The sequence below is a fragment of the Haliotis rubra genome, unplaced genomic scaffold (assembly GCF_003918875.1).
Source record: "Haliotis rubra isolate DU_JTF1 unplaced genomic scaffold, ASM391887v1 Scf1397, whole genome shotgun sequence".
NCBI lineage: Eukaryota > Metazoa > Mollusca > Gastropoda > Lepetellida > Haliotidae > Haliotis > Haliotis rubra.
The window spans coordinates 85057-110246 of record NW_025765333.1 but is presented as its reverse complement, the minus strand read 5'-3'; the positions used below and the strand labels follow the sequence as shown (position 1 = coordinate 110246).

The 25190-nt window shown below is 40.0% G+C and overlaps 1 protein-coding gene across 2 annotated transcripts in view; it reads left to right on the top strand.

The window, feature by feature from the left end:
- The first annotated feature begins 2536 nt into the window (after window positions 1-2536).
- The window catches only part of LOC124268652 (platelet endothelial aggregation receptor 1-like), a 30756-nt gene continuing 8102 nt past the window's right edge, over window positions 2537-25190 (top strand). The window contains exons 1-2 of one of the 2 annotated variants that reach the window (XM_046703624.1): window positions 2537-2597; window positions 19582-19798. In XM_046703624.1, the coding sequence (XP_046559580.1) occupies window positions 2540-2597; window positions 19582-19798 (275 nt within the window). In that variant the 5' untranslated portion in view covers window positions 2537-2539. Of the gene's footprint in view, window positions 2598-17159; window positions 17242-19581; window positions 19799-25190 lie in introns of those variants that run through there. The other variant, XM_046703625.1, reaches the window with a different exon arrangement.

Sequence of the window (25190 nt, the reverse complement as noted above, 5' to 3'; positions counted from 1 at the left end):
ATAAGATCATCGGCAAATAATAGTATTAAGATTTCTATTAGATCTGGAAACATTTGGACGCCATGTTATCCGTTTGCCATAATTTCGTAGTATAATTCATTGATAAAATACTATAGGAAAAGAGGATGGGGCTGAGAACACAACCTTGTCTCAGGCCGATCGGGCAGTCAAATAATTCAGTTAAATCATCACCGCAGCGTACGCATGCTTTCACATTATCATACATTGCTTTCAGAACTAAGTACATTCTCCCTGTAAGGCCAGAATTACGTAAACAGTACCAAAGTTTTGAACGATCAACAGAATCGAAAGCTTTGCGAAAATCGACAAAGGCAACATATAACTTCCGCTTACGGCGAGATAAACAATTTTCTACTAGGGCCAGTAGTGTAAATATATGATCTGGCGTTGAGTATTTTTTCCTAAAACCTGCTTGCGATTTAGGAATAACACCTTTCATATTTGCCCATTTTGATAGTCGATTATTTAGAACCGTATTAAAAAATTTGCCAAGAGTACTCATGAGGGAAATACCTCTGTAATTATCAGGGTTTGTACAATCCCCCTTTTTATGCATAGGGATGATAAGTGACATTGCCCAACTGCGTGGAAATATACCAGTCTCGAACAACTTATTAAACGGCATAATGACAGATTGTGAACACTTCAACATTTCTACAACAACTTGGTCCAAACCAGCTGATGTTCCGTTTTTTAAGTGCACCAACGCTTCACAAATTTCCTGATCTGTAATGATTGAATCTAATACAAGTGCTTCTTGGTCTGAATCATTTTCAAATGTCACACTTATTGCATCATCTTGCATATCAGTGCTTGTGCAAGAATCATTAAAGACAGAATCATTTCTAAAAAAAAAAATTAAAATGAGCAAGCCATGCTGTTTTAGTAATTCTATTGCCAATGATTGGTCTATTCTTGAATTTTCGTATTTGTTTCCAAAACGCTGGTGGTGAACCATTTCATTTGCAAAGTCTTTCTAATTAACATTTCGTTTACGCAAGTCTGATTTGTATCTTCTACAAAGGGTTTTGTATCTATTTCTTTCCTTACAGTAGAGTCTCCTGTTTAAATCACTACGATGTTTTCTATGTTTCATTATACGTTTCTTCATGCAACTAGCAGACTCTACAATCATGCATTTAAAATCATCAATTGCGTCATCAAGTTTATCTAAAAATGTCTGAATTCCACGAGCATAATTCGTTTTTAGATTTTCCAAAATATTGTCACAAAGAGCATCATTCCATATGATTTTATGAAGTAAACCTTCCAACGATGTATTAAGATTCGACGTTTTCAAGGAAGGAAATTTACAGGTTAGTTCCAGTGCCAAATGATCAGATTCTAATTGATCACCTCTATTCAGCTTGCTGATATATTGAAAAACGTCAGGAGAAGAGATGAAATAGTCATTAACACCATGCCTTAACTTGTTTGAGTGGCATTTTTAGAACACTATTGCCTTGTTGTCACATGAAAGTAAATTCACCTCGTTCGTCTCCGAACACTCAGCCATTAACGATGAATAGCTGAAACGCATAACAAAGGTCTATCAGGTTTTGTCCGAACTTATTAATGAGAGTATCATGTGACTTTAGATTATCAACTGTGATATCATCATCATCTTCAAAAACACCAATGCTGATATTTCTATCATCATTGACAGGAACCTGTGGGTTATTGCTCACACCTGTTCGAGCGTTCATGTCACCATATAACAATGTATGCGAATCACTTAATTGCGCCAGATTACAATAATAAAAAGTTATCAACTTGATCAAGGTTACATTTTGACGAACCCGCTGGTGGTATGTTTGTACATAGTAAATTTATATTTGAGTGAGGAAAATATCTGTTGTGAAACTGAGACACACAAAATTATCAATGTCTGTTTTTATCAACTTACAAGCTTTACTCAGTGACTTGTTGACACATACACAGACGGGTCTTCCATACTCGGATAACTTGATAGCAGGGCTGTACAATATATCGGTAGCCAATCAACATTAGAAGCATTATCAACAAACTTCAGTGAGTTATTCAAATGAATAGAATACACCTAGTTGTACAACATGTGTACGGTGCCGACACTTCTAGAAACACAAAAGCGGAGGATCGACATGCGTCACACGTTTAAACATTGGTGGTTGAACTAAGAACCCAATTCTCCAGTTTACATGCTTCACCGTAGACGACCAGGACTGTTGTGGCGCTGTTTGCAAACACGTGAATTTGACAATGTGTACTCGTTTGTCGCTCACGGAGTCATGTTCCATGATCTACTAAGTACCGTTTCACCCTGTGTCACCTGCACATTTTCAAAATACCGAATGAACAATCTAGCAGTGTGTCTACATCAATGCAGAACTCTGCACATAAATATAAATACTGTGTGTTGTTTATTTGACGTTCGAATGGCTCACTACTACGTCGGCCGGGAAGTTGTAAAACCCGTGGACAGTGTATACCCAGTGGCTGACGGTCATCAATCAAGACACAAGACAGGAAACAACAGTCAATGATGTCAGTGGAAAGACTCCTCATCCTCCTACTTCTTTACCTTAGCCGTTGTGTTGGTATGTATTTAAAATCCTCTATTCCACTCGTGTTAGTGTCACTTACAGTTCGTGGATCAGTAATATCATATACTTGAACCAGCCTTGTTTGCTCATGTACGAACCTTCTCAAACAATAGTATAGGACCTACTATAGGTATGCATGGATCACAAGTATCTTGTCAGACTTGATCATTAACCAAGACAGAATCTACATTTCCAAGATTGGACCAGATCGATTTTGTGATTTTAAGCTGAAAACTACTGACTATGAAACGGTAAGAGCTCTTGCCAAATGCTTGTTCCAATTTCCGACCACATCAGCTGCCCTAGCAGTTCCTTACGTGACAGACGCCGCCTCACAAACAACGTTAAATTGAACTTAAACAATGTCAGAACAACTTTCAATTTGATTTTTATGACTGACATGTACAGCAACAAAATGACATGTTCCAAAGTAAGTTGTAGATTTACGCCAACCATGTTAGCGTGCACACCATGAAACACGTTTTTGCACTAAATTCATTTTCTAAATCACATACAATCATACAGCTTGGTTCCTAAATAATAACACCTATGGATGGAATAGTCTCTGCTTTTTTAACAGTATACAATGAAGCAATGCCGTTGAAAGCAATTGAACGTTTGCTATGCCCGAGGTGTAAACATAGCATCATTGGATCCAGCTATTTTCGAATGTTAGGAAAATGTTCGTACATTGGGACAAAATGGAAATCGGTTTTTCACATGAAGAACAGGAGCCAACTCACACTTCAATACAAAGTCTCGGGCGTAGCTTTACTTCCAAAGACGACGGCAATAAGCTATGTTCATATCAAAGTCGATGACTATCAATGTAACTAGACGATAAAAGCTTCACTTTGTTCAAAACATTATAACTTCAGATATATACGTGCAAATATATATCTTTCTTCACATTTTGGTATTGCAGGTTTGGCTAGATCAGTCTCATGCTTATCTGATGGATGTCGACATGGAAACGGTAGACTACGATGTCAGTCATGCGACGTTGGTTGCTATGGAGCAAACTGCACCATCCCATGTAATGACTGTCACACAGGCGGGTGTAACAGAATCACTGGGGAATGTTTTACATGCAAGCCAGGATATTATGGACGAGACTGTAATGTCGCCTGTCCGAGAAGATGTTCGAGCATCACAACGGTCACGAATATCTGTGACCGCCATACTGGTGCTTGTTCGGAAACCTGTGACGGAGGATTGGCTGGTGTACACTGCAAGGATCAAGTCTGTAACAAAGAAACCGGTCGATGTATCTTTGGCTGTCAGGAAACTTGGACAGGAGAGTACTGCAACAGAACGTGTGATACGTGCCTTAGTATTAGATGCAGCTCAACCGGATATTGTCTCCATGGCTGCAAGTCGGGTTTCTATGGAGACATGTGTGACAAAACGTGCCCTCAATGTTATACCACTGGCTGTGACAGAGGAACTGGTACATGTGAACAGTGTAGTCCAGGTTATCGTGGAAGACAGTGCAACCACAACTGTCCTGAAACGTGCTACAGAGGCAGGGATGGGCACAGGCACTGTGATCGTTATACCGGTAACTGTCTGGAGGGTTGTGAAGTAGGATGGCACGGTCATCGTTGTGCCACTCGGTGCAGCACCTCCTGCAACTCGTCTCGTTGTTACAGTCATGATGGTGCCTGTTTAGATGGCTGTAAGTCTGGTTGGCATGGCAAACACTGTCTGACGCCATGCAGTAAAACGTGCAAGGAATCACTGTGTGCCAGTCAAGATGGTTCGTGTACCCACGACTGTGTAACGGGTTACCATGGAAAGCATTGCCACAGGAAATGTACTAACTGTAAAGATGATGAATGTGACGAGTATGGGAGATGCAGATATTGTTCAGAAGGATGGAGAGGAGAGAATTGCCAACTCCGATGTCCCAGTGGCTGCCACACATGTGATGATAATGGTCTCTGTGTGACTAACAGTTTGACCAAGCGAGTGACGGATTCAGGAGATGACTCCCATACAGATCGCCATACCGACATATCATCAGGTTCAAGCTGCTTACACACCTACACATATATTTTGTGTTCCCTTCTTCTTGCTATGCACTCAAATCGGGTGTTATTAATAGATGCATGTTAACTTGGCTTGGAACGATGCCACTTTCCTTTTGCCAGGTTTTTAACTTCAGCACACCAGATGTTATGATTAGGAGATTATTCTATAAGCATGCAAAGTTGAGCGAGTTGTTTAATCCTTCCTGAAGCAAATCCTTCTGTGATGTTTTGACGAATGATTGCGGAACTTACTTGGCATGTTTTGGCAGTTTGTAGATTTTCAAAAAAGGACATCAACGGTGGTACATGAGAAAAATGTGGATTATCAATTCACATATTATTATAAGATCAAGATGGCAGGGGTATAGGGCAAACAATAGAGATGAGAGTTTCGATGAAATATGAATGAATTATATTTTTACTCACGTACTGGATGAACATTTTTCAACTTTTATCGAGATTGCCGTTTTTAGGTAGATAAAGGTATTTTTCAAAGTGACATTTCCTTATGTACCATCTTATAGTACACACACGTTAATCAGTCTGTAGAGGAACTGGTCTTTCAATATTGTTTAATCTTTTAACGCTAACCATGATGAAGAACACAAATATTTCACCGATTCCACAGTTGTTTGACATTGTCTTACAAATGTTGTACATGGTATTTTTTCAGTGTTTTTTAGTTTTAGTATGATTTGCCATTTTATGCCAGAATAGAATAACACGTTTGTACATGTTTTATATAGAGGGGTTCCAATCTGAGTTTTCCATAAATAATACAGTTTGGTTTTGAATGCCAGTTTAAGAAATTTTGTAGTGAGCGTTTCCAAATGCAAAGATATCAGAACAGTACACTCTGGTACATGTTCTTTACTAAATTAAGAAATTTACCATATATACCCTAATTTAGCAATTTATATCATAGCATTCCATATCGGTCAGATTATACCCTTCAGTCACCAGGCTGGTACAAATCCAGAAGTAAGTATGAAGTTAATGAAATCAGTTAGGGCTGGATAAAATAATCGTGTCAACGTGATCGAGTCCAGTGGCTTTATTTTTAGCAAGATTCTAAATTGCGGAAACTAATTGAATTATTTAAAATATCAATGTTGAGAATCTGTCACAGAGCTCAAAGAATGTATCAATCTCCCAAGCATATTCATATGAAGTCATTCCACATGTATATACCAGCTTCCAGTTTTCTTTTGGTGGGTGTTTCTTGAGGTCAAGACATTTCGTAGTTGCGCTTGACGTTTGATGAAAATCCGTTCTATTTCATGGGGTGTTACTGAGATATCAAGGAAGTTATTCTTTTCAAATTCTACTGTGGAATGTTTTGCAGTCAGTTAAAAGGTTTTTATCTATGATGCTCAATTGACTGCTGTTTACATATTCTACTGTGAAATTGTTTCCATAATATGAAGCAACTTACTTATCTATTATACTCAAAGACCTATTGTTTACATATTTTAGTGTGAAATTATTTGCACAATCAGGTGCCACTTCCTTATCTATAATATTAAAAGTTATTATGCAAATATTCTACTGTGAAATTATTTGCACAATCAGATGCAGCTTCCTTTTCTAGTATATTCAAAGAGCTATTGTTTACATTTTGTACTGTGAAATTGTTTACACAATCAAAGGCAGCTTCCTTTTCTAGTATATTCAAAGAGCTATTGTTTGCATATTCTACTGTAAAATTGTTTACACAATCAGACGCAGCTTTCTTATCTATAATATTCAACTAGTTATTATGTACATATTCTACTGTGAAATTGTTTACACAATCAGACGCAGCTTTCTTATCTATAATATTCAACTAGTTATTATGTACATATACTACTGTGAAATTGTTTACACAATCAGACGCAGCTTTCTTATCTATAATATTCAAATAGTTAATATATTATGTACATATTCTACTGTGAAATTGTTTACACAAACAGATGAGGTACCTTTTCTATGATACTCAATGAGCTGTTGTTTACATGTTCTACTTTTGATGTAGTTTTCTTTTGTTTGATATTAAAATACTTTCCTTATAACCTATACTTTTTTATTCTTTATTGTTGGTTTAACAAGGAGAATCAGATATGAAACATAGGCAGTGTGTAACTGTTGAATATTTATTGAGAGCCAGATGCTGTGCAACTAGAATGTGCTTCCGTTTACAGTTTACAAAAGTTTCGACTGAAACTAGAAAACAACAGAATTTTATAACTATGCATGAACTTTTGAGAACAACAACAGTTATGTCTGTTAATTGCTCCTGTGTGTACTTATTGCTACTAAAGACCTAAAATCCCAAAGGAGGAAACAGTAAAGGCAAGAATTTTATAGATGTCAACTTTTAACATGTACATATATAGCTGTGTGTTCCTAATTGTTTCATTCACCTGATGAATGAGTAAGAATATACTTCGAAACGTCGTGACCCTTCATAATAAAGAAGTTGACACTTCTAAATGCCCTTCAAAGACTCGAGGAAACAGTAGGTCGGAGGTGATCTTTACACCCCGTGACTGCCACAGCTGTCAGCACGCAGGTACAAGCATGTGTATAACTGTACATAATTACCCTTACATCAAGGTCAATCTATCAAAAACATTATTTTCATTTAGTACTCCTTGGTTTTCGCTTATATTCATCGTTACATGCATGCTACTCCGTTACACATACACCTAAGCTACTGATTACACGATTGAACACTGTTCAGGTGGTGGTGGGTCGGGTGACTCAAGTTTGAAATACAAAGGGGTATCTCGTGGGCTGTAATCCAAGTCACGTAGCTGTTATCGTAGTGAATATAATGACAAGTGTATCACGTGGATAAGAGGCATTATGGCTGCATATTGAGTAGTCTGATTTGTAGTTTGGTGTCCAAGTGTATACACAAGTGATAAAAACAAATGTTCCTTCCCGTCAGGGCATGAACCAGTTCGCCAGGATTGTTTGGATAAGAGGGGATACTTTGGTTACACTCATCCTAATGAGTCAGGTTCCTTCCCGTCAGGGCATGAACCAGTTCGCCAGGATTGTTTGGATAAGACGGGATGCTTTGGTTTCACTCATCCTAATAAGTCAGGGAAACTATGGCCCTTCCTCGAATGAACACGACTTTCACCCAAATCACATTAGTGACAAATTTTTAACAAATCAATACACCACAAAAACGTACCGCCTTCATTGATCCGAACGAACTTGGGTGTAATACAATCCACAATGTATATTACAATCAACGTACTTTTTACGTAATTGGGCTATCCATACACTAAATCAGTCACTGACGTAGTGACTATGTTTGTATATGACCGGTAACAACATACATGTGTTGTAGGGGATTACCTCCAAATTACACATGGCATTTTATATGGCATTGAACGTGTTATGGCAAGATGCATTGTCACACTTCAGCCCATGTCCGCGTTGAACGAGATAGACATTATATACGTTAGTTATGACAATGTCTCAACGCACTGCAAGTTCATTTCTTATGGGGGCGATAGCAGCTTAGTGGTTAAAGGATTCGTTCGTCGCACCGAAGGCCCGGGATCGATTCCCAAGTGGGTTTACATACAATATTTGAAAGGGGCGTATAGCACATACATTATCGTTATGAGAAATATTTAGACACGTGTCAGTTATAACTATCATTTAGTAGTAATTATTAGTATTAATATTAGTATCAGAAGTTAATATAAAAGATTTTAAAACAGTTTGATAATGTGTAGATAGAAAACCAAAGAGAATAAAAGACTCTAATATACATCCTGTCTTGTCTTTAGCTTGTGATAGCCTAAACATTGTTGCTGCATTACATGCTTCAAGTCTTAATGTTATGCATCGATATAACTACGCTATCATGGTTTTGTTTCCTTACTGTACAAACTCTGCACCATAATCGGGAATAGTTAGGGGCGGTGGAGTAGCCCAGTGGTTAAAGCGTTCGTTCGTCTCGACAAACACCTGCTTTCGATTCCCGACATGGGTACAATATGAGAACCTCTTTTCTGTTGTCCCCCACCGTGTTGTTGCATTAAGCAACGTTGATGAGTCATTCTATGGGTTACCGTGTTTGGCAGCTTGATTTCAGAGGGTTTCTATGGGACTTCAGTCCTGCCGCACAACGAAGCACATGTAACACTTGTGGTCACACCTAAGGCAAGTGACTATGTGCACAATATCCTCTGTTCATCCAGCAGTGAATGGGTAACCGGTGGGGTATGATGATGACTGTTAACTTTCTAGCTCCTCACATACAGCTTGGGTTATAGTACATGCTGATCCTTTGATGGGGTAATAATTTAAGCGCTTTGATATTGCGCAACATATGTACACGCATTATATTTATTTTGCTCTTTACCGTAATGAAATCAGCATACAATGGTATATACACAATATATCAGTAATAAAATATGAAAACACATGCAGCCATACACAACACACACGCGTATAAATACTATACACATCATAAATAAAACCACACATACATACATACAGCCATACATATAACCATACCTACATCCATACATACACATTAACACACATATACACACACCACCACCAAACATATCATCATAAATATCTACATATACATACATTTACAATCATACACTTCCATAATCACATACAACACTCCACACACATATATACAACCGTGCCTACACAAACCATGCATGCAACCATGCATGCAACCGTATCTACACAAGCCATGCAGCCAGACATGCAGCCATGCAACCAGCCATGAATGCAGCCATGCATGCAGCCAGCCAGCATGCCAGCCATGAATGCAGCCAGCCAGCAAGCCAGCCATGCATGCAGCAAGCCTTGCAGCCAGCCAGCAAGCCAGCCATGCATGCAGCCATCCAGCAAGCCAGCCATGCATGCAGCCAGCCATGCAGCCAACCATGAATGCAGCCAGCCAGCCATGCTTGCATGCATCCAGCCATGCACGCATCCAACCAGCCAGTGATGCATGCATGCAAGCAAGCAGCCAACCATGCATGCATGCAGCCAGCCAGCCAGCCATGCATTCATCAAGCCAGCCATGCATGCATGCTGCCAGCCAGTCATGCAGCCAGCCAGCCATGCACGCAGCCAGCCATGCAGCCAGCCAGCCAGCCATGCATGCATCCATCCAGCCATGCAAGCATTCATCCATGCATCCAGCCAGCCATGCATGCATGCATTCATGCATGCATGCAGCCAGCCATGCATGCAGCCAACTGTGCATGCAGCCAGCACATGCATGGATGCATCCAGCCATGCACGCATCCAACCAGCCAGTGATGCATGCATGCAAGCAAGCAGCCAACCATGCATGCATGCAGCCAGCCAGCCAGCCATGCATTCATCAAGCCAGCCATGCATGCATGCTGCCAGCCATGCATGCATGCTGCCAGCCAGCCATGCAGCCAGCCAGCCATGCATGCAGCCAGCCATGCAGCCAGCCAGCCAGCCATGCATGCATCCATCCACCCATGCAAGCATTCATGCATGCATCCAGCCAGCCATGCATGCATGCATTCATGCATGCAGCCAGCCATGCATGCAGCCAACTGTGCATGCAGCCAGCACATGCATGGATGCAGCCAGCCATGCATGCATCCAGCCAGCCAGCCATGCGTGCATCCAGCCAGCAATGCATGCATGCATGCAGCCAGCCATGCATGTATGCAGCCAGCCAGTCATGCAGCCAGCCATCCATGCAGCCAGCCACGCTTGCACCTAGCCATGTATGCAGCCAGCCATGCATGCAGCCAGCCAGCCATAAGTGCATGAATCCAGCAAGCCCTCCATGCATGCATGCATAGAGCCAGCAAGCCATGCATGCATGCATGCAGCCAGCCACACACATGCATGTAGCCAGCCATGCATGCAGCCAGCCATGCATACGTGCACGCAGCCAGCCAGCCATGCATGCAGCCAGCCAGCCATGCTCGCAGCTAGCCATGCATGCAGCCAGCTATGCATGCAGCCAACCAGCCATGCAGCCAGCCAGCGATGCATGCATGCAGCCAACCAGCCATGCATGCATCCAGCCATGCACGCATCCAGCCAGCCAGCGATGCATGCATGCATCCGCTGCCGTGCATGCATGCAGCCAACGATGCATACATGCAGCCAGACAGCCATCCATACATGCAGCCAGCCAGCCATAGATGCATGCATGTAGCCAACCATACGTGCATGCAGCCAGCCATGCATGCATGCAGCCAGCCTGCCATGAATGCAGCCATTCATGCATGCAGCCAGCCAGCCATGAATGCAGCCAACCATGCATCCAGCCAGCAATGCATGCATGCATCCAGCCAGCAAAGCACTCAGCCAGCCATGCATGCAGCCCGCCATGCATGCAGCCAGCCAGCCATGCATGCATGCATGCAGCCAGCCATGCAGCCAGCCATACATCCAGACATGCAGCCAGCCATGCATGCAGCCAGCCATGCTTGCAGCTAGCCATGCATGCAGCCAGCCATCCATGCATGCAGCCAGCCATGCATGCATGCAGCCATCCATGCTTGCATTCAGCCATGCATGCATGCATGCAGCCAGCAATGCATGCATGCATGCATGCAGCCAGCCGTGCACTCAGCCATGCATGCAGCCAGCCATGCATGCAGCAAGCCATCAGTGCAGCAAGCCATCAATGCAGCCATACATGCATCCAGCCTGCCATGCATACATGCACCCATCCATGCATGCATGCAGCCAGCCAGCATACATGCAGCCAGCCATGCATGTATCCAGCCACCCATGCGTGCATGCATCCAGCAAGCCAGCCATGCATGCATGCATACAGCCATGCATACATGCAGCCATGCATGCATGCAGCCAGCCATGCATACATGCAGACAGCCAGCCATGCCTGCCTGCCTGCCTGCCTGCCTGCGTACGTACATACATACATACATACATACATACATACAGACATACATACATACATACATACATACATACATACATACTTACATACATACATACATACATACATACATACATACATACATACATACATACATACATACGTACATACATACATACGTACGTACGTACATACATACATACATACATACGTACATACCTACCTACATGCATACCTTTCTACATGCATACAAACATACATACATACATACATACATACATACATACATACATACATACATACATACATACATACATACATACATACATACATACATCTGTTAATCCATCCATCATCCATCCATCCATGTACATATGTACATACATACACACACATACACACACACACATGCACCCACACAACCATGCATACATCCATATGTACGTACGCACGCATAAAACCGAAGGCAGCCAAACATGCATCCACAAGCTAGCATCCCTGAAGAGGTACATAATACATGTCAAAAGATGTTTCCACTTAAATATGAAATAGATTTCACACACAAGTACACACACAAACATATATACATGCTTGCCTACATGCTACACAATGTCATACCAGTTCTGTATCCAGAAATCTACACTGCTGAAAGAAATCATGACATCTGTCCATTCAGGATTCTACAGGTAAGGATCTATAACATAACACCACCCTGAACATAACATACTTCACTCATTTCAGCACACTCTGTACATAATTCAAACCATACAACACACTATTCATAACACTGTACATAAATGTACACTGTACTTACTGTGCACTGACACACATTCAACCGTACACAATTTGTACATAAGATAGGTACATTAAAAAGTGACTGATTGAAGCATATTACTAAGTAAACATTTTTCTTCTATAAAACATTTTTAGGATTAGTTGAGCTATATAATATCTATATTCTGCATTAAATAGATTAATATACCATTGGGATCCAAATAATCAACTTCAGGCACTTCTTTGGATAATTGGGAGTGAAGTTCATATCTAATGTCACTGTAGAGCGGACAACATGTGACAAAATGTTTTACGTCTTCTACACACAGAGTGTTGCATAGTTTGCGGTAACGTTCATCCACTGGGATTGGAGGGGAGCACACACCTCAGAGATGCGACAACTGATCTTAGTGGTCGTGTAAGTGTGACGTAGAATTCAGTACACAAATCATGTTTAAACTACCTGTATATCCTTGACTAAGGTAGATTATTTACTTCAGTTCTTCAGTTCAGTTTATCATTATTTGACAGATTTCCTCTAATATTGTTGATGATCCAGAATGTGCTCTGCGTTGATAGTGTAAATAGTGAGTTGTTAAAAACCACAAAAGGAAAGCCTATTAATTGGGCCATGTGCTGAAATCCATGAAAGCTCTCAAAATGTGGAAGTGTGTCAACATGCTAGTAAATACAGGAACACTATCAAAATAGTCACAGGTAGGAAATCACGAATGTTTCACTAATATAGGAGTTCATTGCCGAACAGCATAACTGGAAATAATCCGCCCGATACTGTTGTGCCCATGTTATCTATGAGACTTCAGTTACTTTCAGTCTGTTTACTGTTATGTCCTGACAGAACGCCCTTTCATTAGTCACATGCTCCTGTTGAAACGGCTTGTGACTGATTTCAAGTTTAGATTCCCTGAATATAGGTTAAACACAGTCTTTTCACATGTTAAATTAACAAAATGTTCGAACATGTCACGATAAAGATGCCTTGTCACTTGTCACTTTTAGAAAAGTTGCTATCCTGTCCATGTTCTTATTACGGTCAGCCTCTGACATTATGCAATTCTCCCATTTAGACCAGCTTTACATGCAATGCCTTACTTCTGGGTTTTGGTAGAGTTACATGAGCTTCAACAGCATCTGCAGTTCATGCTCTGGGGGACTCTGCCAATTGCTACAGACATGGCATTCAATGTCATTGTCACTTATGATGTAGATATATTTTGTTATAGGCGAGTATGAAGATCTTGTGTAGTTTCAAGCTATCACTGTTAGGTGGCATTGTAATGTGTCATGCATGTAAGTAAACAGCGACATTTCAGCTACATGATAGTGGTGTTGAATGGGATAAGATGACATTGGTCAACCAGGTCAGCGATTCTGACCATCCGATCCCGTTTTCGCCTCTTACGACAAGAATTGGTTACTGAAGATAGTTGTTGATGTGAAACTAATTGAAATGTTATTTGTGATGATATAAAGTTTAGTTATAGCTATTTTTTTCAATTACCTCTCCTTTCAAAATAAATCCTTCATCCGTCACTTCACTGCAAACGTATGATATGTAAGGGGTCATCAAGGGATTTCCCTACCCTTCACACAGATTTGATATACTACCCATAAGTTGATATACTGCGGCAAGATATCGGACCTCACACAATATGCACTGGATACAGCTGATATTTTTCGATATAAACGTTCATATATCTTCTCTGTCAGTTAATTTTCAGCTTGCGTGATAACAAGTGACTACTTGTTGAAACTTGGAAATACGTTATTATACACAACAGATAAATATTGACATGGAAAGGTTCAAAACATGTCACTGGATCTTAAATGTCGGCATCTGTATTGAATCAGTATCAGTATATCAGGCGACACAAAAATATGTATGAGGTGAGTTAAGATAAACCGAACACTTATTTGAAAACACACCATACAACTGCAGACGTGACAGCAAAAAGATTGTTTAAACATGTCAAATACTAACAGTAGATTTCCATGAAATTATAGAATACTCAGTGCATCATATAAATGCAAACAATCCCATTTGTAAGATGACTACAAGTGCAAACAAAAATAGTGATGGATGTTTACAGCTCGTGTCTTCGCGAGGATTAAAGATTAAAAAAAAGATGGTAAGTAAGATAAGGTCTCACTCTCTATACGACAACTAGACCTACAGTCAGCGATTGCAATGGATGGAGTCATCCTTATGCTGCCATTGTTCCTTTGCTTCGAAAGTTACGGAGGTCAGTATTTGAGATGTTTTTCAAGTATTATATATAACTCCGTGGGAACGTTTGGAGACTGTCAGATCTTGTGGCTATTGTGTGATTATAACCTTGACAGATTTCTTCAAACTGAAGTCGTGAACATTTTATTGGGAACATAATCAGGAAACAGGTAACTTTCATAATGAATACCATTGTATACTGATTGCATTACCGAAGAACAAAATAATAACAATAATAATAATAATAGCATCATGGAAAATGATGTTTTTAAACTTCTTTTCTTAAGGCCCATATACAGCCTCAGAAGATTCCCAGCCAACAAACCTTACCTTGTCCTTTTCGATAAGGATAATGAATTTATTTATAACATTGCATTTTCTGTCCCCTTTGACGGCAACGTGATTGGCAAGATTCAGGAAAAGCATGCTAAATATGCGGACCTCGCCTTTGTAATGTCTCGCTTTCATCAGTATACTGTCGTCAGGCTCCCCATTGTTCTCGGTTCCCTTGGTTTGGTACCTCCTGTTCTATTGGCCCAGGGCCCCGTTTCACAAAGCTCTCGTAAGCCTACGATCTCGTAACTTTTTTCGTAGCATTCGTGTCTCCTATGTTACAGTGTAGGAGGCACGAATGCTACGAGAAAACGTACGAGATCTTAGGCTTACGAGATCTTTGTGAAACGAGGCCTTGATCAGGAGAGTGCCCTGGTACTCCACTGGAAGTCACTTTAGCTGTAAAGGGGTCAAGGGCCCTGAGCTGATCATGAGCCTTACCAGCCTGACGATCACCCGAACCCTCTCTGCTGCATTTTTATCTTAATCTGTAAAACATAATAATAATAATAATAATAATAATAGTGCCAGGATCACCCGAACCCTCTCTGCTGCATACAATTTTTAATCTGTAAAACATAATAATAATAATAATAATGTGTGTACTTATGTGTACTCTATAAATCAACCTGCAGGGTTAACAGTCATTGCCATCACATCCCATTCACTGTTTGGTGAACAGAGGTCTTTGTGAACAATGTCACTTGCCTAATGTGAGACCACATGTGTTACACGTGCTTCGTTGAGAAGCAGGACTGAAGTCCTATTGATACCCTCTGGACAACAGAAAAGAGGTTCACATATTGTACCCATGTGGAGGATCGAAAGTAGGTTTTCGTCGTGACGAACAAACGCTTGAACCACTAGGCTACTCCACCGCCCCTAATTCTTCCCAAGGATGGTGCAGAGTTATTATTCTTGGCACTGACTATTTATACATTTAGGAGGTGAGGTGAGGTGGCATTGGGTTTTACGTCGTGCTTGAGAATATTTCGCTCATATGACGTCGTGCATGCGTGTGTATGTGTATGTGCGGCTGCTTGTACTAGCCCAGACTGAAGCTGGTTTTATAGTGCTAGCCCTCTGAGATACCATGCCGCAGTGAAGCATGAATACCCCACTCAGACACATTATACTGACTCCGAGCCGACCAGTCCTTGTTGTACCCATTAATGCCGAGCGCCAGGCAGGGACCAACAAGTACCATATTTTAACGTCTTTTGGTATGACGCGGTCGGGGATCGAACCCGCGACCTTCCGCTCTCCGGGCGGACGCTCTAACCACTACACCACGGAGGCGGTTTATACATTTAGGAAGCAAAACCATGATAGCATATTGAAATCGGTGCAAGACTTGAAACATTTGAAGCAGAAACAATTTGTTTAGGTTATATAACATGAAGACAGGATATTTATCAGAGGCCAAGTTGACCCTCTTTGGTTTTCATCGATATTAAAGATAGCCAAAATCTCCCAAATTACATTGGGGCTTCCATTGTCCTGAATCTTATATATTATCTACTGATGCTAATAATAATACTAATAATACTAAATGGTAGTTCTAACTGACATGTATCTAAATATTTCTCACAATGATAGTATATGGGTTTTACGCCCCTTTCAAATATTGTATGTAAACACACTTGGGAATCGATCTTTGGTGTGATTAGCGAATCATTTAATCACTATGAAAAGAACTTTGCAGTGAGACATTGTCATAACCAATGGGAACGGGTGATACGGTGTCTAACGTCTATAATATCTATCTCGTTCAACACTAACGTGGATTGAAGTGTAACTATGAATGTTGTCATAACGCATTCAATGCTATTTATAATGATTCCACTTGGACTTTGTGGGGGTAATCCCCTACAACAAATGTTTGTTGCTGACGGTCATATACAAACAGAATCACGACGTATGTGGCCGACCGACAACGCACAAAGTACGTTAATTGTAATATACCGCGTCGGTTGTATTTGTGGTGTATCGATTTGTTAACAATTTGTGATTTTGGTGAAACTCGTGTACATTCAAGGAAGGGCAATATTATTCCTGACTAACGTAAGAGAGGACTTATTAGGAATGAGTGTCACCAAAACATCCTCTTGGCAAAACGATCTTGGCGATATGTCTCATGCCCAGACTTCAAGGACCATTTCGTTATCATCACTTGTTTGTACGCCTGGATACCAAAGTTGGTTCCAAATATTCAGTATGCAGTCATAATGACGTTCATCAGAGTGATCACCTGTCATGATAATCACTACGATAACAGCTTCGAGATTTCCCGTGGTTGTATTTCAACACAACCCAGTTGTGAAATGGATAGAGACGTCGTGAACCTTATAAAGTTACTCCTTTTCTTCGGTTCTGCTGGTGAGGATTTGAGATGATTGTCAGTATTGTGTGGTAACGTTTAGTGACACCGAGTGCCTGTGAAATAGCTCAGTAAATAGCTATACACCATTAGTAAACACCGTTTAGTTATCGCTGAATTATAATCTAGGTGTATGTGTAACGGAGTACTATGCATGTGGCGATGAACCAAAGCAAGGAGTACTTAATGAATAGGATGTTATTGATATATGTTACAATCGAGCAGGATTTCAGGAGGTTTACGTCAGTGCAGTTATATATGTTTGTACCTGCGTGCTGGCAGCTGTGACAGTCACGGGGTGTAAACATCACCTCCGACCTAATACTTCCTTGTTTAGGTTATTTGGTCTTTTATAGAAATAAGTACACACAAGACAAATTAACAGACATAACTGTTGTCTTTCTCAAAGGTTAATGCATAGTTATAAAATTGTGTTGTTTCTAGTTTCCGTTGTAACTTTATGTATACTGTGAAAGAAAGCACATTCAAGTTGTACATTATCTGGATACCCATAAATAGTCAACAGTTTCAACGCTGTCGTTATTCTATATCTTGTTCTCCTTGATAAACCAACAACACTGATGAATAAAGATAAACGAATAGTTAATAAAGACAGAGATGGAACATCAGATCCGGCAATTCACCAGGACCGTTTCCAGACCTACACTGAGGCTAATATTCAGCATCAAATCTGAAGCAAATGTCAATGACCCTTCCTTCTTTATAATTTTAGCAATTGCCATCCTAAATAATATAGGAATTTTAAAAATGTATAACTTCAAACTTCTGAAGCTTGAACAAATCATTTTAGCCATTTGTTTGACAAGGTCACTCAGTTTGGAATTTCAAATTTAGATACAAAGCTCTGGGCACACTTCCATAAATATTGGACAAACTGAAAAGCCAGTGCTGGGGACAGACATGTGGCAACAGTGGCAAGCATTACGGGATCCAAGATAGCGCCAGCTATGGTTGTTGTCATGGTCATGGCCAAACAAAGGGAATGATCTTTCATGGAAAGCAGAATTACATGAACAATCAAGTAACTTGCAATGAAATACAATAGAAAACAAATTGTAATAAATTTATTCTTTCATATTCAGACGAGTTTATTGTGTTATCCCCTATTTACAACTCTTGTCGTTTGTACATTGCAGCGACCACGTTAGCTAAAATATACCTTCATGTTTGGGGTATATATGTTACACTGAATATGTAAAACGAGGGATTATCAAAAATCCCGGAAATTTTCAGTGATTTTGCATAATGTAGGGATGACTATTGAAGGGGAAATGACTATTGTGATGTCTATTGCAACATGCTATTGCGACCAATTATTCAAATACTATTTTTTCTCCTTGAATTGTCTCATTTGAAGTCATTTCTACAAGCAACGCGTGTCTCATCCACATTCCCAGTTTCTTTAAGCTTCAAAAACCAAAATGTCTCCACACTATGGATTTTCCAGCGTTGTTATTCAATCTGATCCAGTAAAGGTAGCAAATGGTGTTTGCTTGATTCCGCTGTGGTAGCTGGGGTTCTTCTGGAACTGAACATACTTGAGTCCCATGGTCCAATCAGTGGTGATGCTGTCAGACAACGAGGCTGTTAAAATGTCCCATCTCACTCAGTTCATAATATGTAAGAAGGTTTTTTAAGATACAGTTACCAGAAGTAAAAAACAAACAAACAGATTTCCTCCTTACTTAATTGACCATTTTATCTCAGCTAGATGCTAACTGAAACTGATTCCACACCTGTTTAGATTAAATATTCTTCAAACTACACAGGAAGTGATTTAAGGAAATATGTCTAAAATTCTAGTAATGTATAATCCCTGAAAATGTCAGTGATTATGTATAATTACTGAGGGAATCAGACATTATATATACTCACTGAACATGTCAGGGTTTATACATAATCGCTGGTTTTACGCATTCACTGTAACGTATATATGATACAGGGACATGTAACACATATTTGCATATATATGTATGTTACTGTACAAACCCATGTGTCACTGACAAATCCGCAAAACATACCTGGTATTGTGAGTGGCTCAAAGTGAGGCATACGCCAGTTTCAGTTGACACACTGGATCAGTCTATTACTGTTCGAAAGAGACAAGATTTTGATTGAGAAAACCCCAGGACTCCAAAAAGAACGCATTCATAAATCATACACAGATGCACGCACACCAACAGCACCTCTCCTCTAACATAGCAGCTGTTGCCACTAGGTATTATTTGATAATTGATGATCAAAATCTACGTGCAGTTATAAACTCCCTATACATTTGGTGATGGATAATAAAACACGTGTAATATGATTCATTTCAGTTGGGGCCAGTTCCTCATCGTGCTTCACTGATGGATGTCGACATGGAAACGGTGGACTAAGATGTCAGTCTTGCTACGTTGGTTGCTATGGAGCAAACTGCACCATCCCATGTAATGACAACTGTCACACAGACGGGTGTAACAGAATCACTGGCGAATGTTTCACATGCAAGCCAGGATATTATGGACGAGACTGCAATGTGTTCTGTCCGAGAAGATGCCCGATCATCATAGTGATCTCTGCTATATGTGACCGCCACACAGGTGCTTGTTCGGAAATCTGTGACGGAGGATTGACTGGTGTACACTGCAAGGATCAAGTCTGTAACAAAGAAACAGGTCGATGTATCTTTGGCTGTCAAGAAACTTCGACAGGAGTGTATTGCAACAGAACATGTGATACCTGCCTCAACAGAAGATGCAGCTGGACCGGATATTGTCTTGATGGCTGCAAGCCGGGTTTCTATGGAAACATGTGTGACAAAACGTGCCCTCGATGTTGGACCACTGGCTGTGACAGAGGAACAGGTATTTGTGAACAGTGTAGTCCAGGTTACCGAAGAAGACGCTGCAACCACAACTGTTCTTAAACATGCTACAGAGGCAGGGATGGGCACAGGCACTGTGGTCGTTATACCGGTAACTGTCTGGAGGGTTGTGAAGTAGGATGGCACGGTCATCGTTGTGCCACCCGGTGCAGCACCAACTGCAACTCTTCTCGTTGTTACAGCCATGATGGTGCCTGTGTTGATGGCTGTAAGCCCCGTTGGCATGGCAAATACTGCCTGACACCGTGCAGTACAACGTGCACGGAATCACTGTGTGCCAGTCAAGATGGTTCTTGTACCCACGGCTGTGTAAGGGGTTACCATGGACAGAATTCACTGTCGGAAATGTATCACTTGTAAAGATGACGAATGTGACCGATATGGGAGATGCAGATATTGTCAAGACGGATGGAGGGGAGAGAATTGCAGACTCCGATGTCCCAGTGGCTGCCATGCATGTGATGAAGATGGCGTCTGTATGTCTAACAGTTTGACCAAGAGGGTGTCGGATCCAGCAGATGACTCACATACAGATAGCCATACCGACATATCATCAGGTTCAAGCAGCTTTACACACCTACACATATACTTTGTGTTCCTTCCTTCTTGTTATGCACTCAAATCGAGTGTTATTAATCAATGCATAGTAACTTGGCTTGAAACGATGCCAAGTTCTCTTTGCATATGTAGGTGTTTAGCTTCAGCACACCAGGTGTTATGATTAGGAGATTATTCTATAAGTATGCAAAGTTTCCTGAAGCTGCTTCTGTGATCCTTGACGAGGCAAATAGATTTTGCAGTGATCTCTTGACGAATGATTTCAGCACTTTGTAGATTTTCAATTATAATTGTATTATAAATTCACATATAGTAATTAAATCTAGATGACAGGGGTATTGGGCAAGATACATACATAAAGATGAGAGTTCGATGAAATATGACAGAATTAATGTAACAGGAATCTCATACAGGCTTCTGAACGGCTTCGACACTTCTGTGGTTTTATGGTTTTTATGAATTTAAACAAGTGTTTCATATCTTTTCTCTCGTACTGGATAAACATTTTTTTCAACTTGTATCGAGATTGACGTTTTTAGGTAGATAAAGGTTTTTTCAATGTTATGTTTTCTTTAACCATCTTATAGTACACACACTTCAAGCTGCCCTTAAACTTGTGCCAGTTCTGCAGGAACTGGTCACAAATGTTTCATACTGTTCGCTAAAGCTAACGCTAGGTTGATGAAGAACACAAATATTTCACTGATTCCACAGTTGTTTGATGGTATTTTCTATTTTTACAAGAGTTATTTGTTTCATTATGATTTGCCATTTTATGCCATAATAGAATCACACGTTTGCACATGTTTTATATAGAGGGGTTCCAATCTGAGTTTTCCATAAATAATATATACTTCCCATCCAAAGGTTAGAATCACTAGTGTAAATATAGAAACTTACTTTAGGCTTACGGTTCTAAACCAAATTTTGCAAAATATTCCAGAATGTTTAAAGGTACTGTTTACACTTGAACTGGTGTATTGTAAACCAAATTCGTAACGTTGAAAAGATTATTGTCATGAAGTCAATAAACGTTAAAAAAATAGTGAAAATTGTTCATATGCACACTATTTGCTCATACTTTTGAGCAATTTGAGGCGCGATCCGTGTGCAATTCATCTGCATGAGGTTTACAGTTGGTTCCCTCAAGTTAGTGGAGAAATCAATCCTCGATATAACCATATATATGTGCATAACGTATAGTGAGTGTTTTAAGTGAGTCTAAACTTTTGATGGGAAGTATAGTTTGGTGTTGAATGCAAGTTTAGGAAATTTTCTAGTGAGCGTTTCCAAATGCCAAGATTTAAGAACAGTACATACACTCTGGTACATGTTCTTTACTAAGTTACGAAATACACTATATAGTTTAGCAGTTCATAAGTTAGGAATGGTATTAAATGTGTGGAATAATAAAATAATCGTTTTTAGCCGATCTAGTCCAGTGGGTTTATTTCTTTAAAGTTCCAAATTGATTAATCGTTAACTAAATTATATATTAATACATCAATGTTCTATTATTTAACTTTAAGAACGTTTCGAAGCACAAGTGTTTCCTGATGAAATTATACCATATGTACATAGCAGCTTCCAGCTTCCAGGTTTCTTTAGGTGGGTGTTTCTTGAGGTCACGACATTTCCTAGAGGTGATAATGCGTTCTATTCAATGGGTCGTTACTGCGATATCAACTTATTCTTTGCAGCTTCTACAACGGAATGTTTTGCAGTCAGTTAAAGTTTCCTTATCTATGATGTTTAAAGAGCAACTGTGTATATCTTCTACTGTGATATTGTTTACATAATCAGATACATTATTCTTATCTATGATAGTCAAAGAGGTACATATTCTATTGTGGAATTCTTTACATATTACTGTTTCCTTATCTATGATAGTCAAAGAGTTATTATGTACATATTCTACTGTGAACTTGTTTGCATAATCAGATCAGCTTCTTTATCTATGATATTTAAAGAGCAACTGTGTACATATTCTACTGTGAAATTATTTACACAGTCAGATCAGCTTGTCTATCATTCTATGATATCCAAAGAGCAACTGTGTACATATACTACTATGAATTTTTTTACGCAATCAGATCAGCTTCCTTATCTATGATATCTAAAGAGCAACTGTGTACATATACTACTGTGAATATTTTTTACACGGTCAGAGGCAGCTTCCTTTATCTATGATATTTAGCTCCAGTTTGTGATATATAATACAGTCAGCTGAGGAAGACTACATTTAGCAAAAGTTGTAAATATTGAGGCATGCATCAGCTATATATGCTGTAGTGGTACAATGCCGAGTTTAGTTTTCACTTCTCCTTTTGCCTTTTTGTGCCTAGACAGCCTGTATCTCATCAAGTAAGGTATTAGATATCTATTACATGTGTGTGTGTTTATATACTTTAGATTTAAAACACCCATGTATATAATAGTTATATATTTATGTAAATAATACATGTTCAGGATAAATACACAAACACACGTAAAATACATTTATTACAGACACACATATACACACACATATATATAAAAACATATTGACACACAGATACATTATAGTATGTATTATATTTTTTTATGTATGTTACAGTCAATGTGTAAAATCAGTCAATTTGTAAATTAACTGATTTCACTCATTGACTGTAACATATATACATGTATCTTTAAATAGACAGACCTTCCTTCAATGAGAACGTCCATTCATTTCTTGACGTTGTTGTCGTGTCGCATATTGTGAGATGCGGAATATTGGGTTCCGCTTATTGGTATGTGTTTTGTATTAGATGACCGGTTATAATAAATGGAGCCTGTTGGCGGAAAACCGAAACTGTTGTGCGGTTTATGAAGAAGACTGCAAAATAACAGTTGTAACTGTAGACATGCAGAGTACCTCAGACCAATTATATCACTATATGTATTTGTCGAATATGGTCATATGTAAACCTAGTATACACCCACACATGTATGTGCATCTGATTAATATTCATACATGACATAGACTTGTATATAATCAAGTCTGGAACAGTCATACTAGTGGTTTATATTGTGAACCATGATTAACAATATCGCAGTAACACTGCCAACTGCATTACGTGGGCTTGCGCGCAGATTGCTGGAGATCGAAACGAGGCTTATTGCTGTTAGACAAAACTTACATATGATATACAGTAGGCTTACATTCCAAGTCACATTCCAGGAAATACCCAAGTCAAAACATTCATTATTGTGGCCTGCATTCATGTGCACGCCCCGCTACACAATGCGACAGTAATGTCACTTCTCGGGAAATATGTTCATCATTCCTGGGGAATACACAGTTGTCCTCTTAGCCTCACATAGCCTCCATTCACCAGTGATGACTCACTCACCTACTGACTCACTCACCTACTACTTGCCCTGCCTGCCTGCCTGCCTGCCTGCCTGCCTGCCTGCCTGCCTGCCTGCCTGCCTGCCTGCCTGCCTGCCTGCCTGCCTCACTCACTCACTCACTCACTCACTAATTACGGTCATCTATGTGTTAAGGTGTTTTTTATGAAACGGACCCTTTTCTGTGAGAAAACGATAATCAACACGTTAATAAATGCAACTTCCTTCCGTATTTTAGAACTTCACTCGAATCTAAGAAATGATCATGGTATTTCTGTTTATCACTTGTTGTACAAGACTGACTGACTGAGTTTGGTTTTACGCCGCTTTTAGCAATATTCCAGCAACATCACGGCGGGGGACACCAGAAATGGGCTTCACACATTGTGCCCATGTGGGGATTCGAACCCGGGTCTTCGGCGTGACGAGCCAACGCTTTAACCATTAGGCTACCCCACCGCCCCTTGTTGTACAAGAATACCAAACTAAATGCTGTGATACTATACCACTGATACCTACGTACACATGGACCAGGAACTGCAGGGTCACACTGATCAGCGTTACAGTTATATTGAACGTCTATGCAATGTCTATTTTTATTCCTATACTGAGGCCACACGAACTGATTTAGTAATATTGCTAAGTACTTCAGATTTGTGGGTCCAGAAATTGATCATTCTTAGGGATGCAAAATGGGATAATCTGGAGATATAAACGTTGACGGGACGGTGGGGTAGCCTAGTGGTTAAAACGTCACACCGAAGACTCGCGTTCGATTCCCCACATGAGTACAATGTGTGAAGCCCATTTATGGTGTCCCCCCAACTTTATATTGCTGGAATATTGCTAAAAGCAGCATAAAACCATACTCACTCACTTAATCGTTGACACAGTGTGTGAATCCGATTTACCCCTGCCGTGATGTAGCTGACTAAACCTAACAAAAGTACTAGAATACTTTACTAGGAAAGTGTAATTCGAAACCTATGACATGTTACATATGATATCGTCCACACTGGCTGTTGTAGTATTCTTTTGTTCAGGGTCTAGTCCGATTTTAAATCAAGAATTTAAATTCTCATACAGGCAATACGACTTCTAATTTGGATCTTTTGATATGCTGCCTCAAAT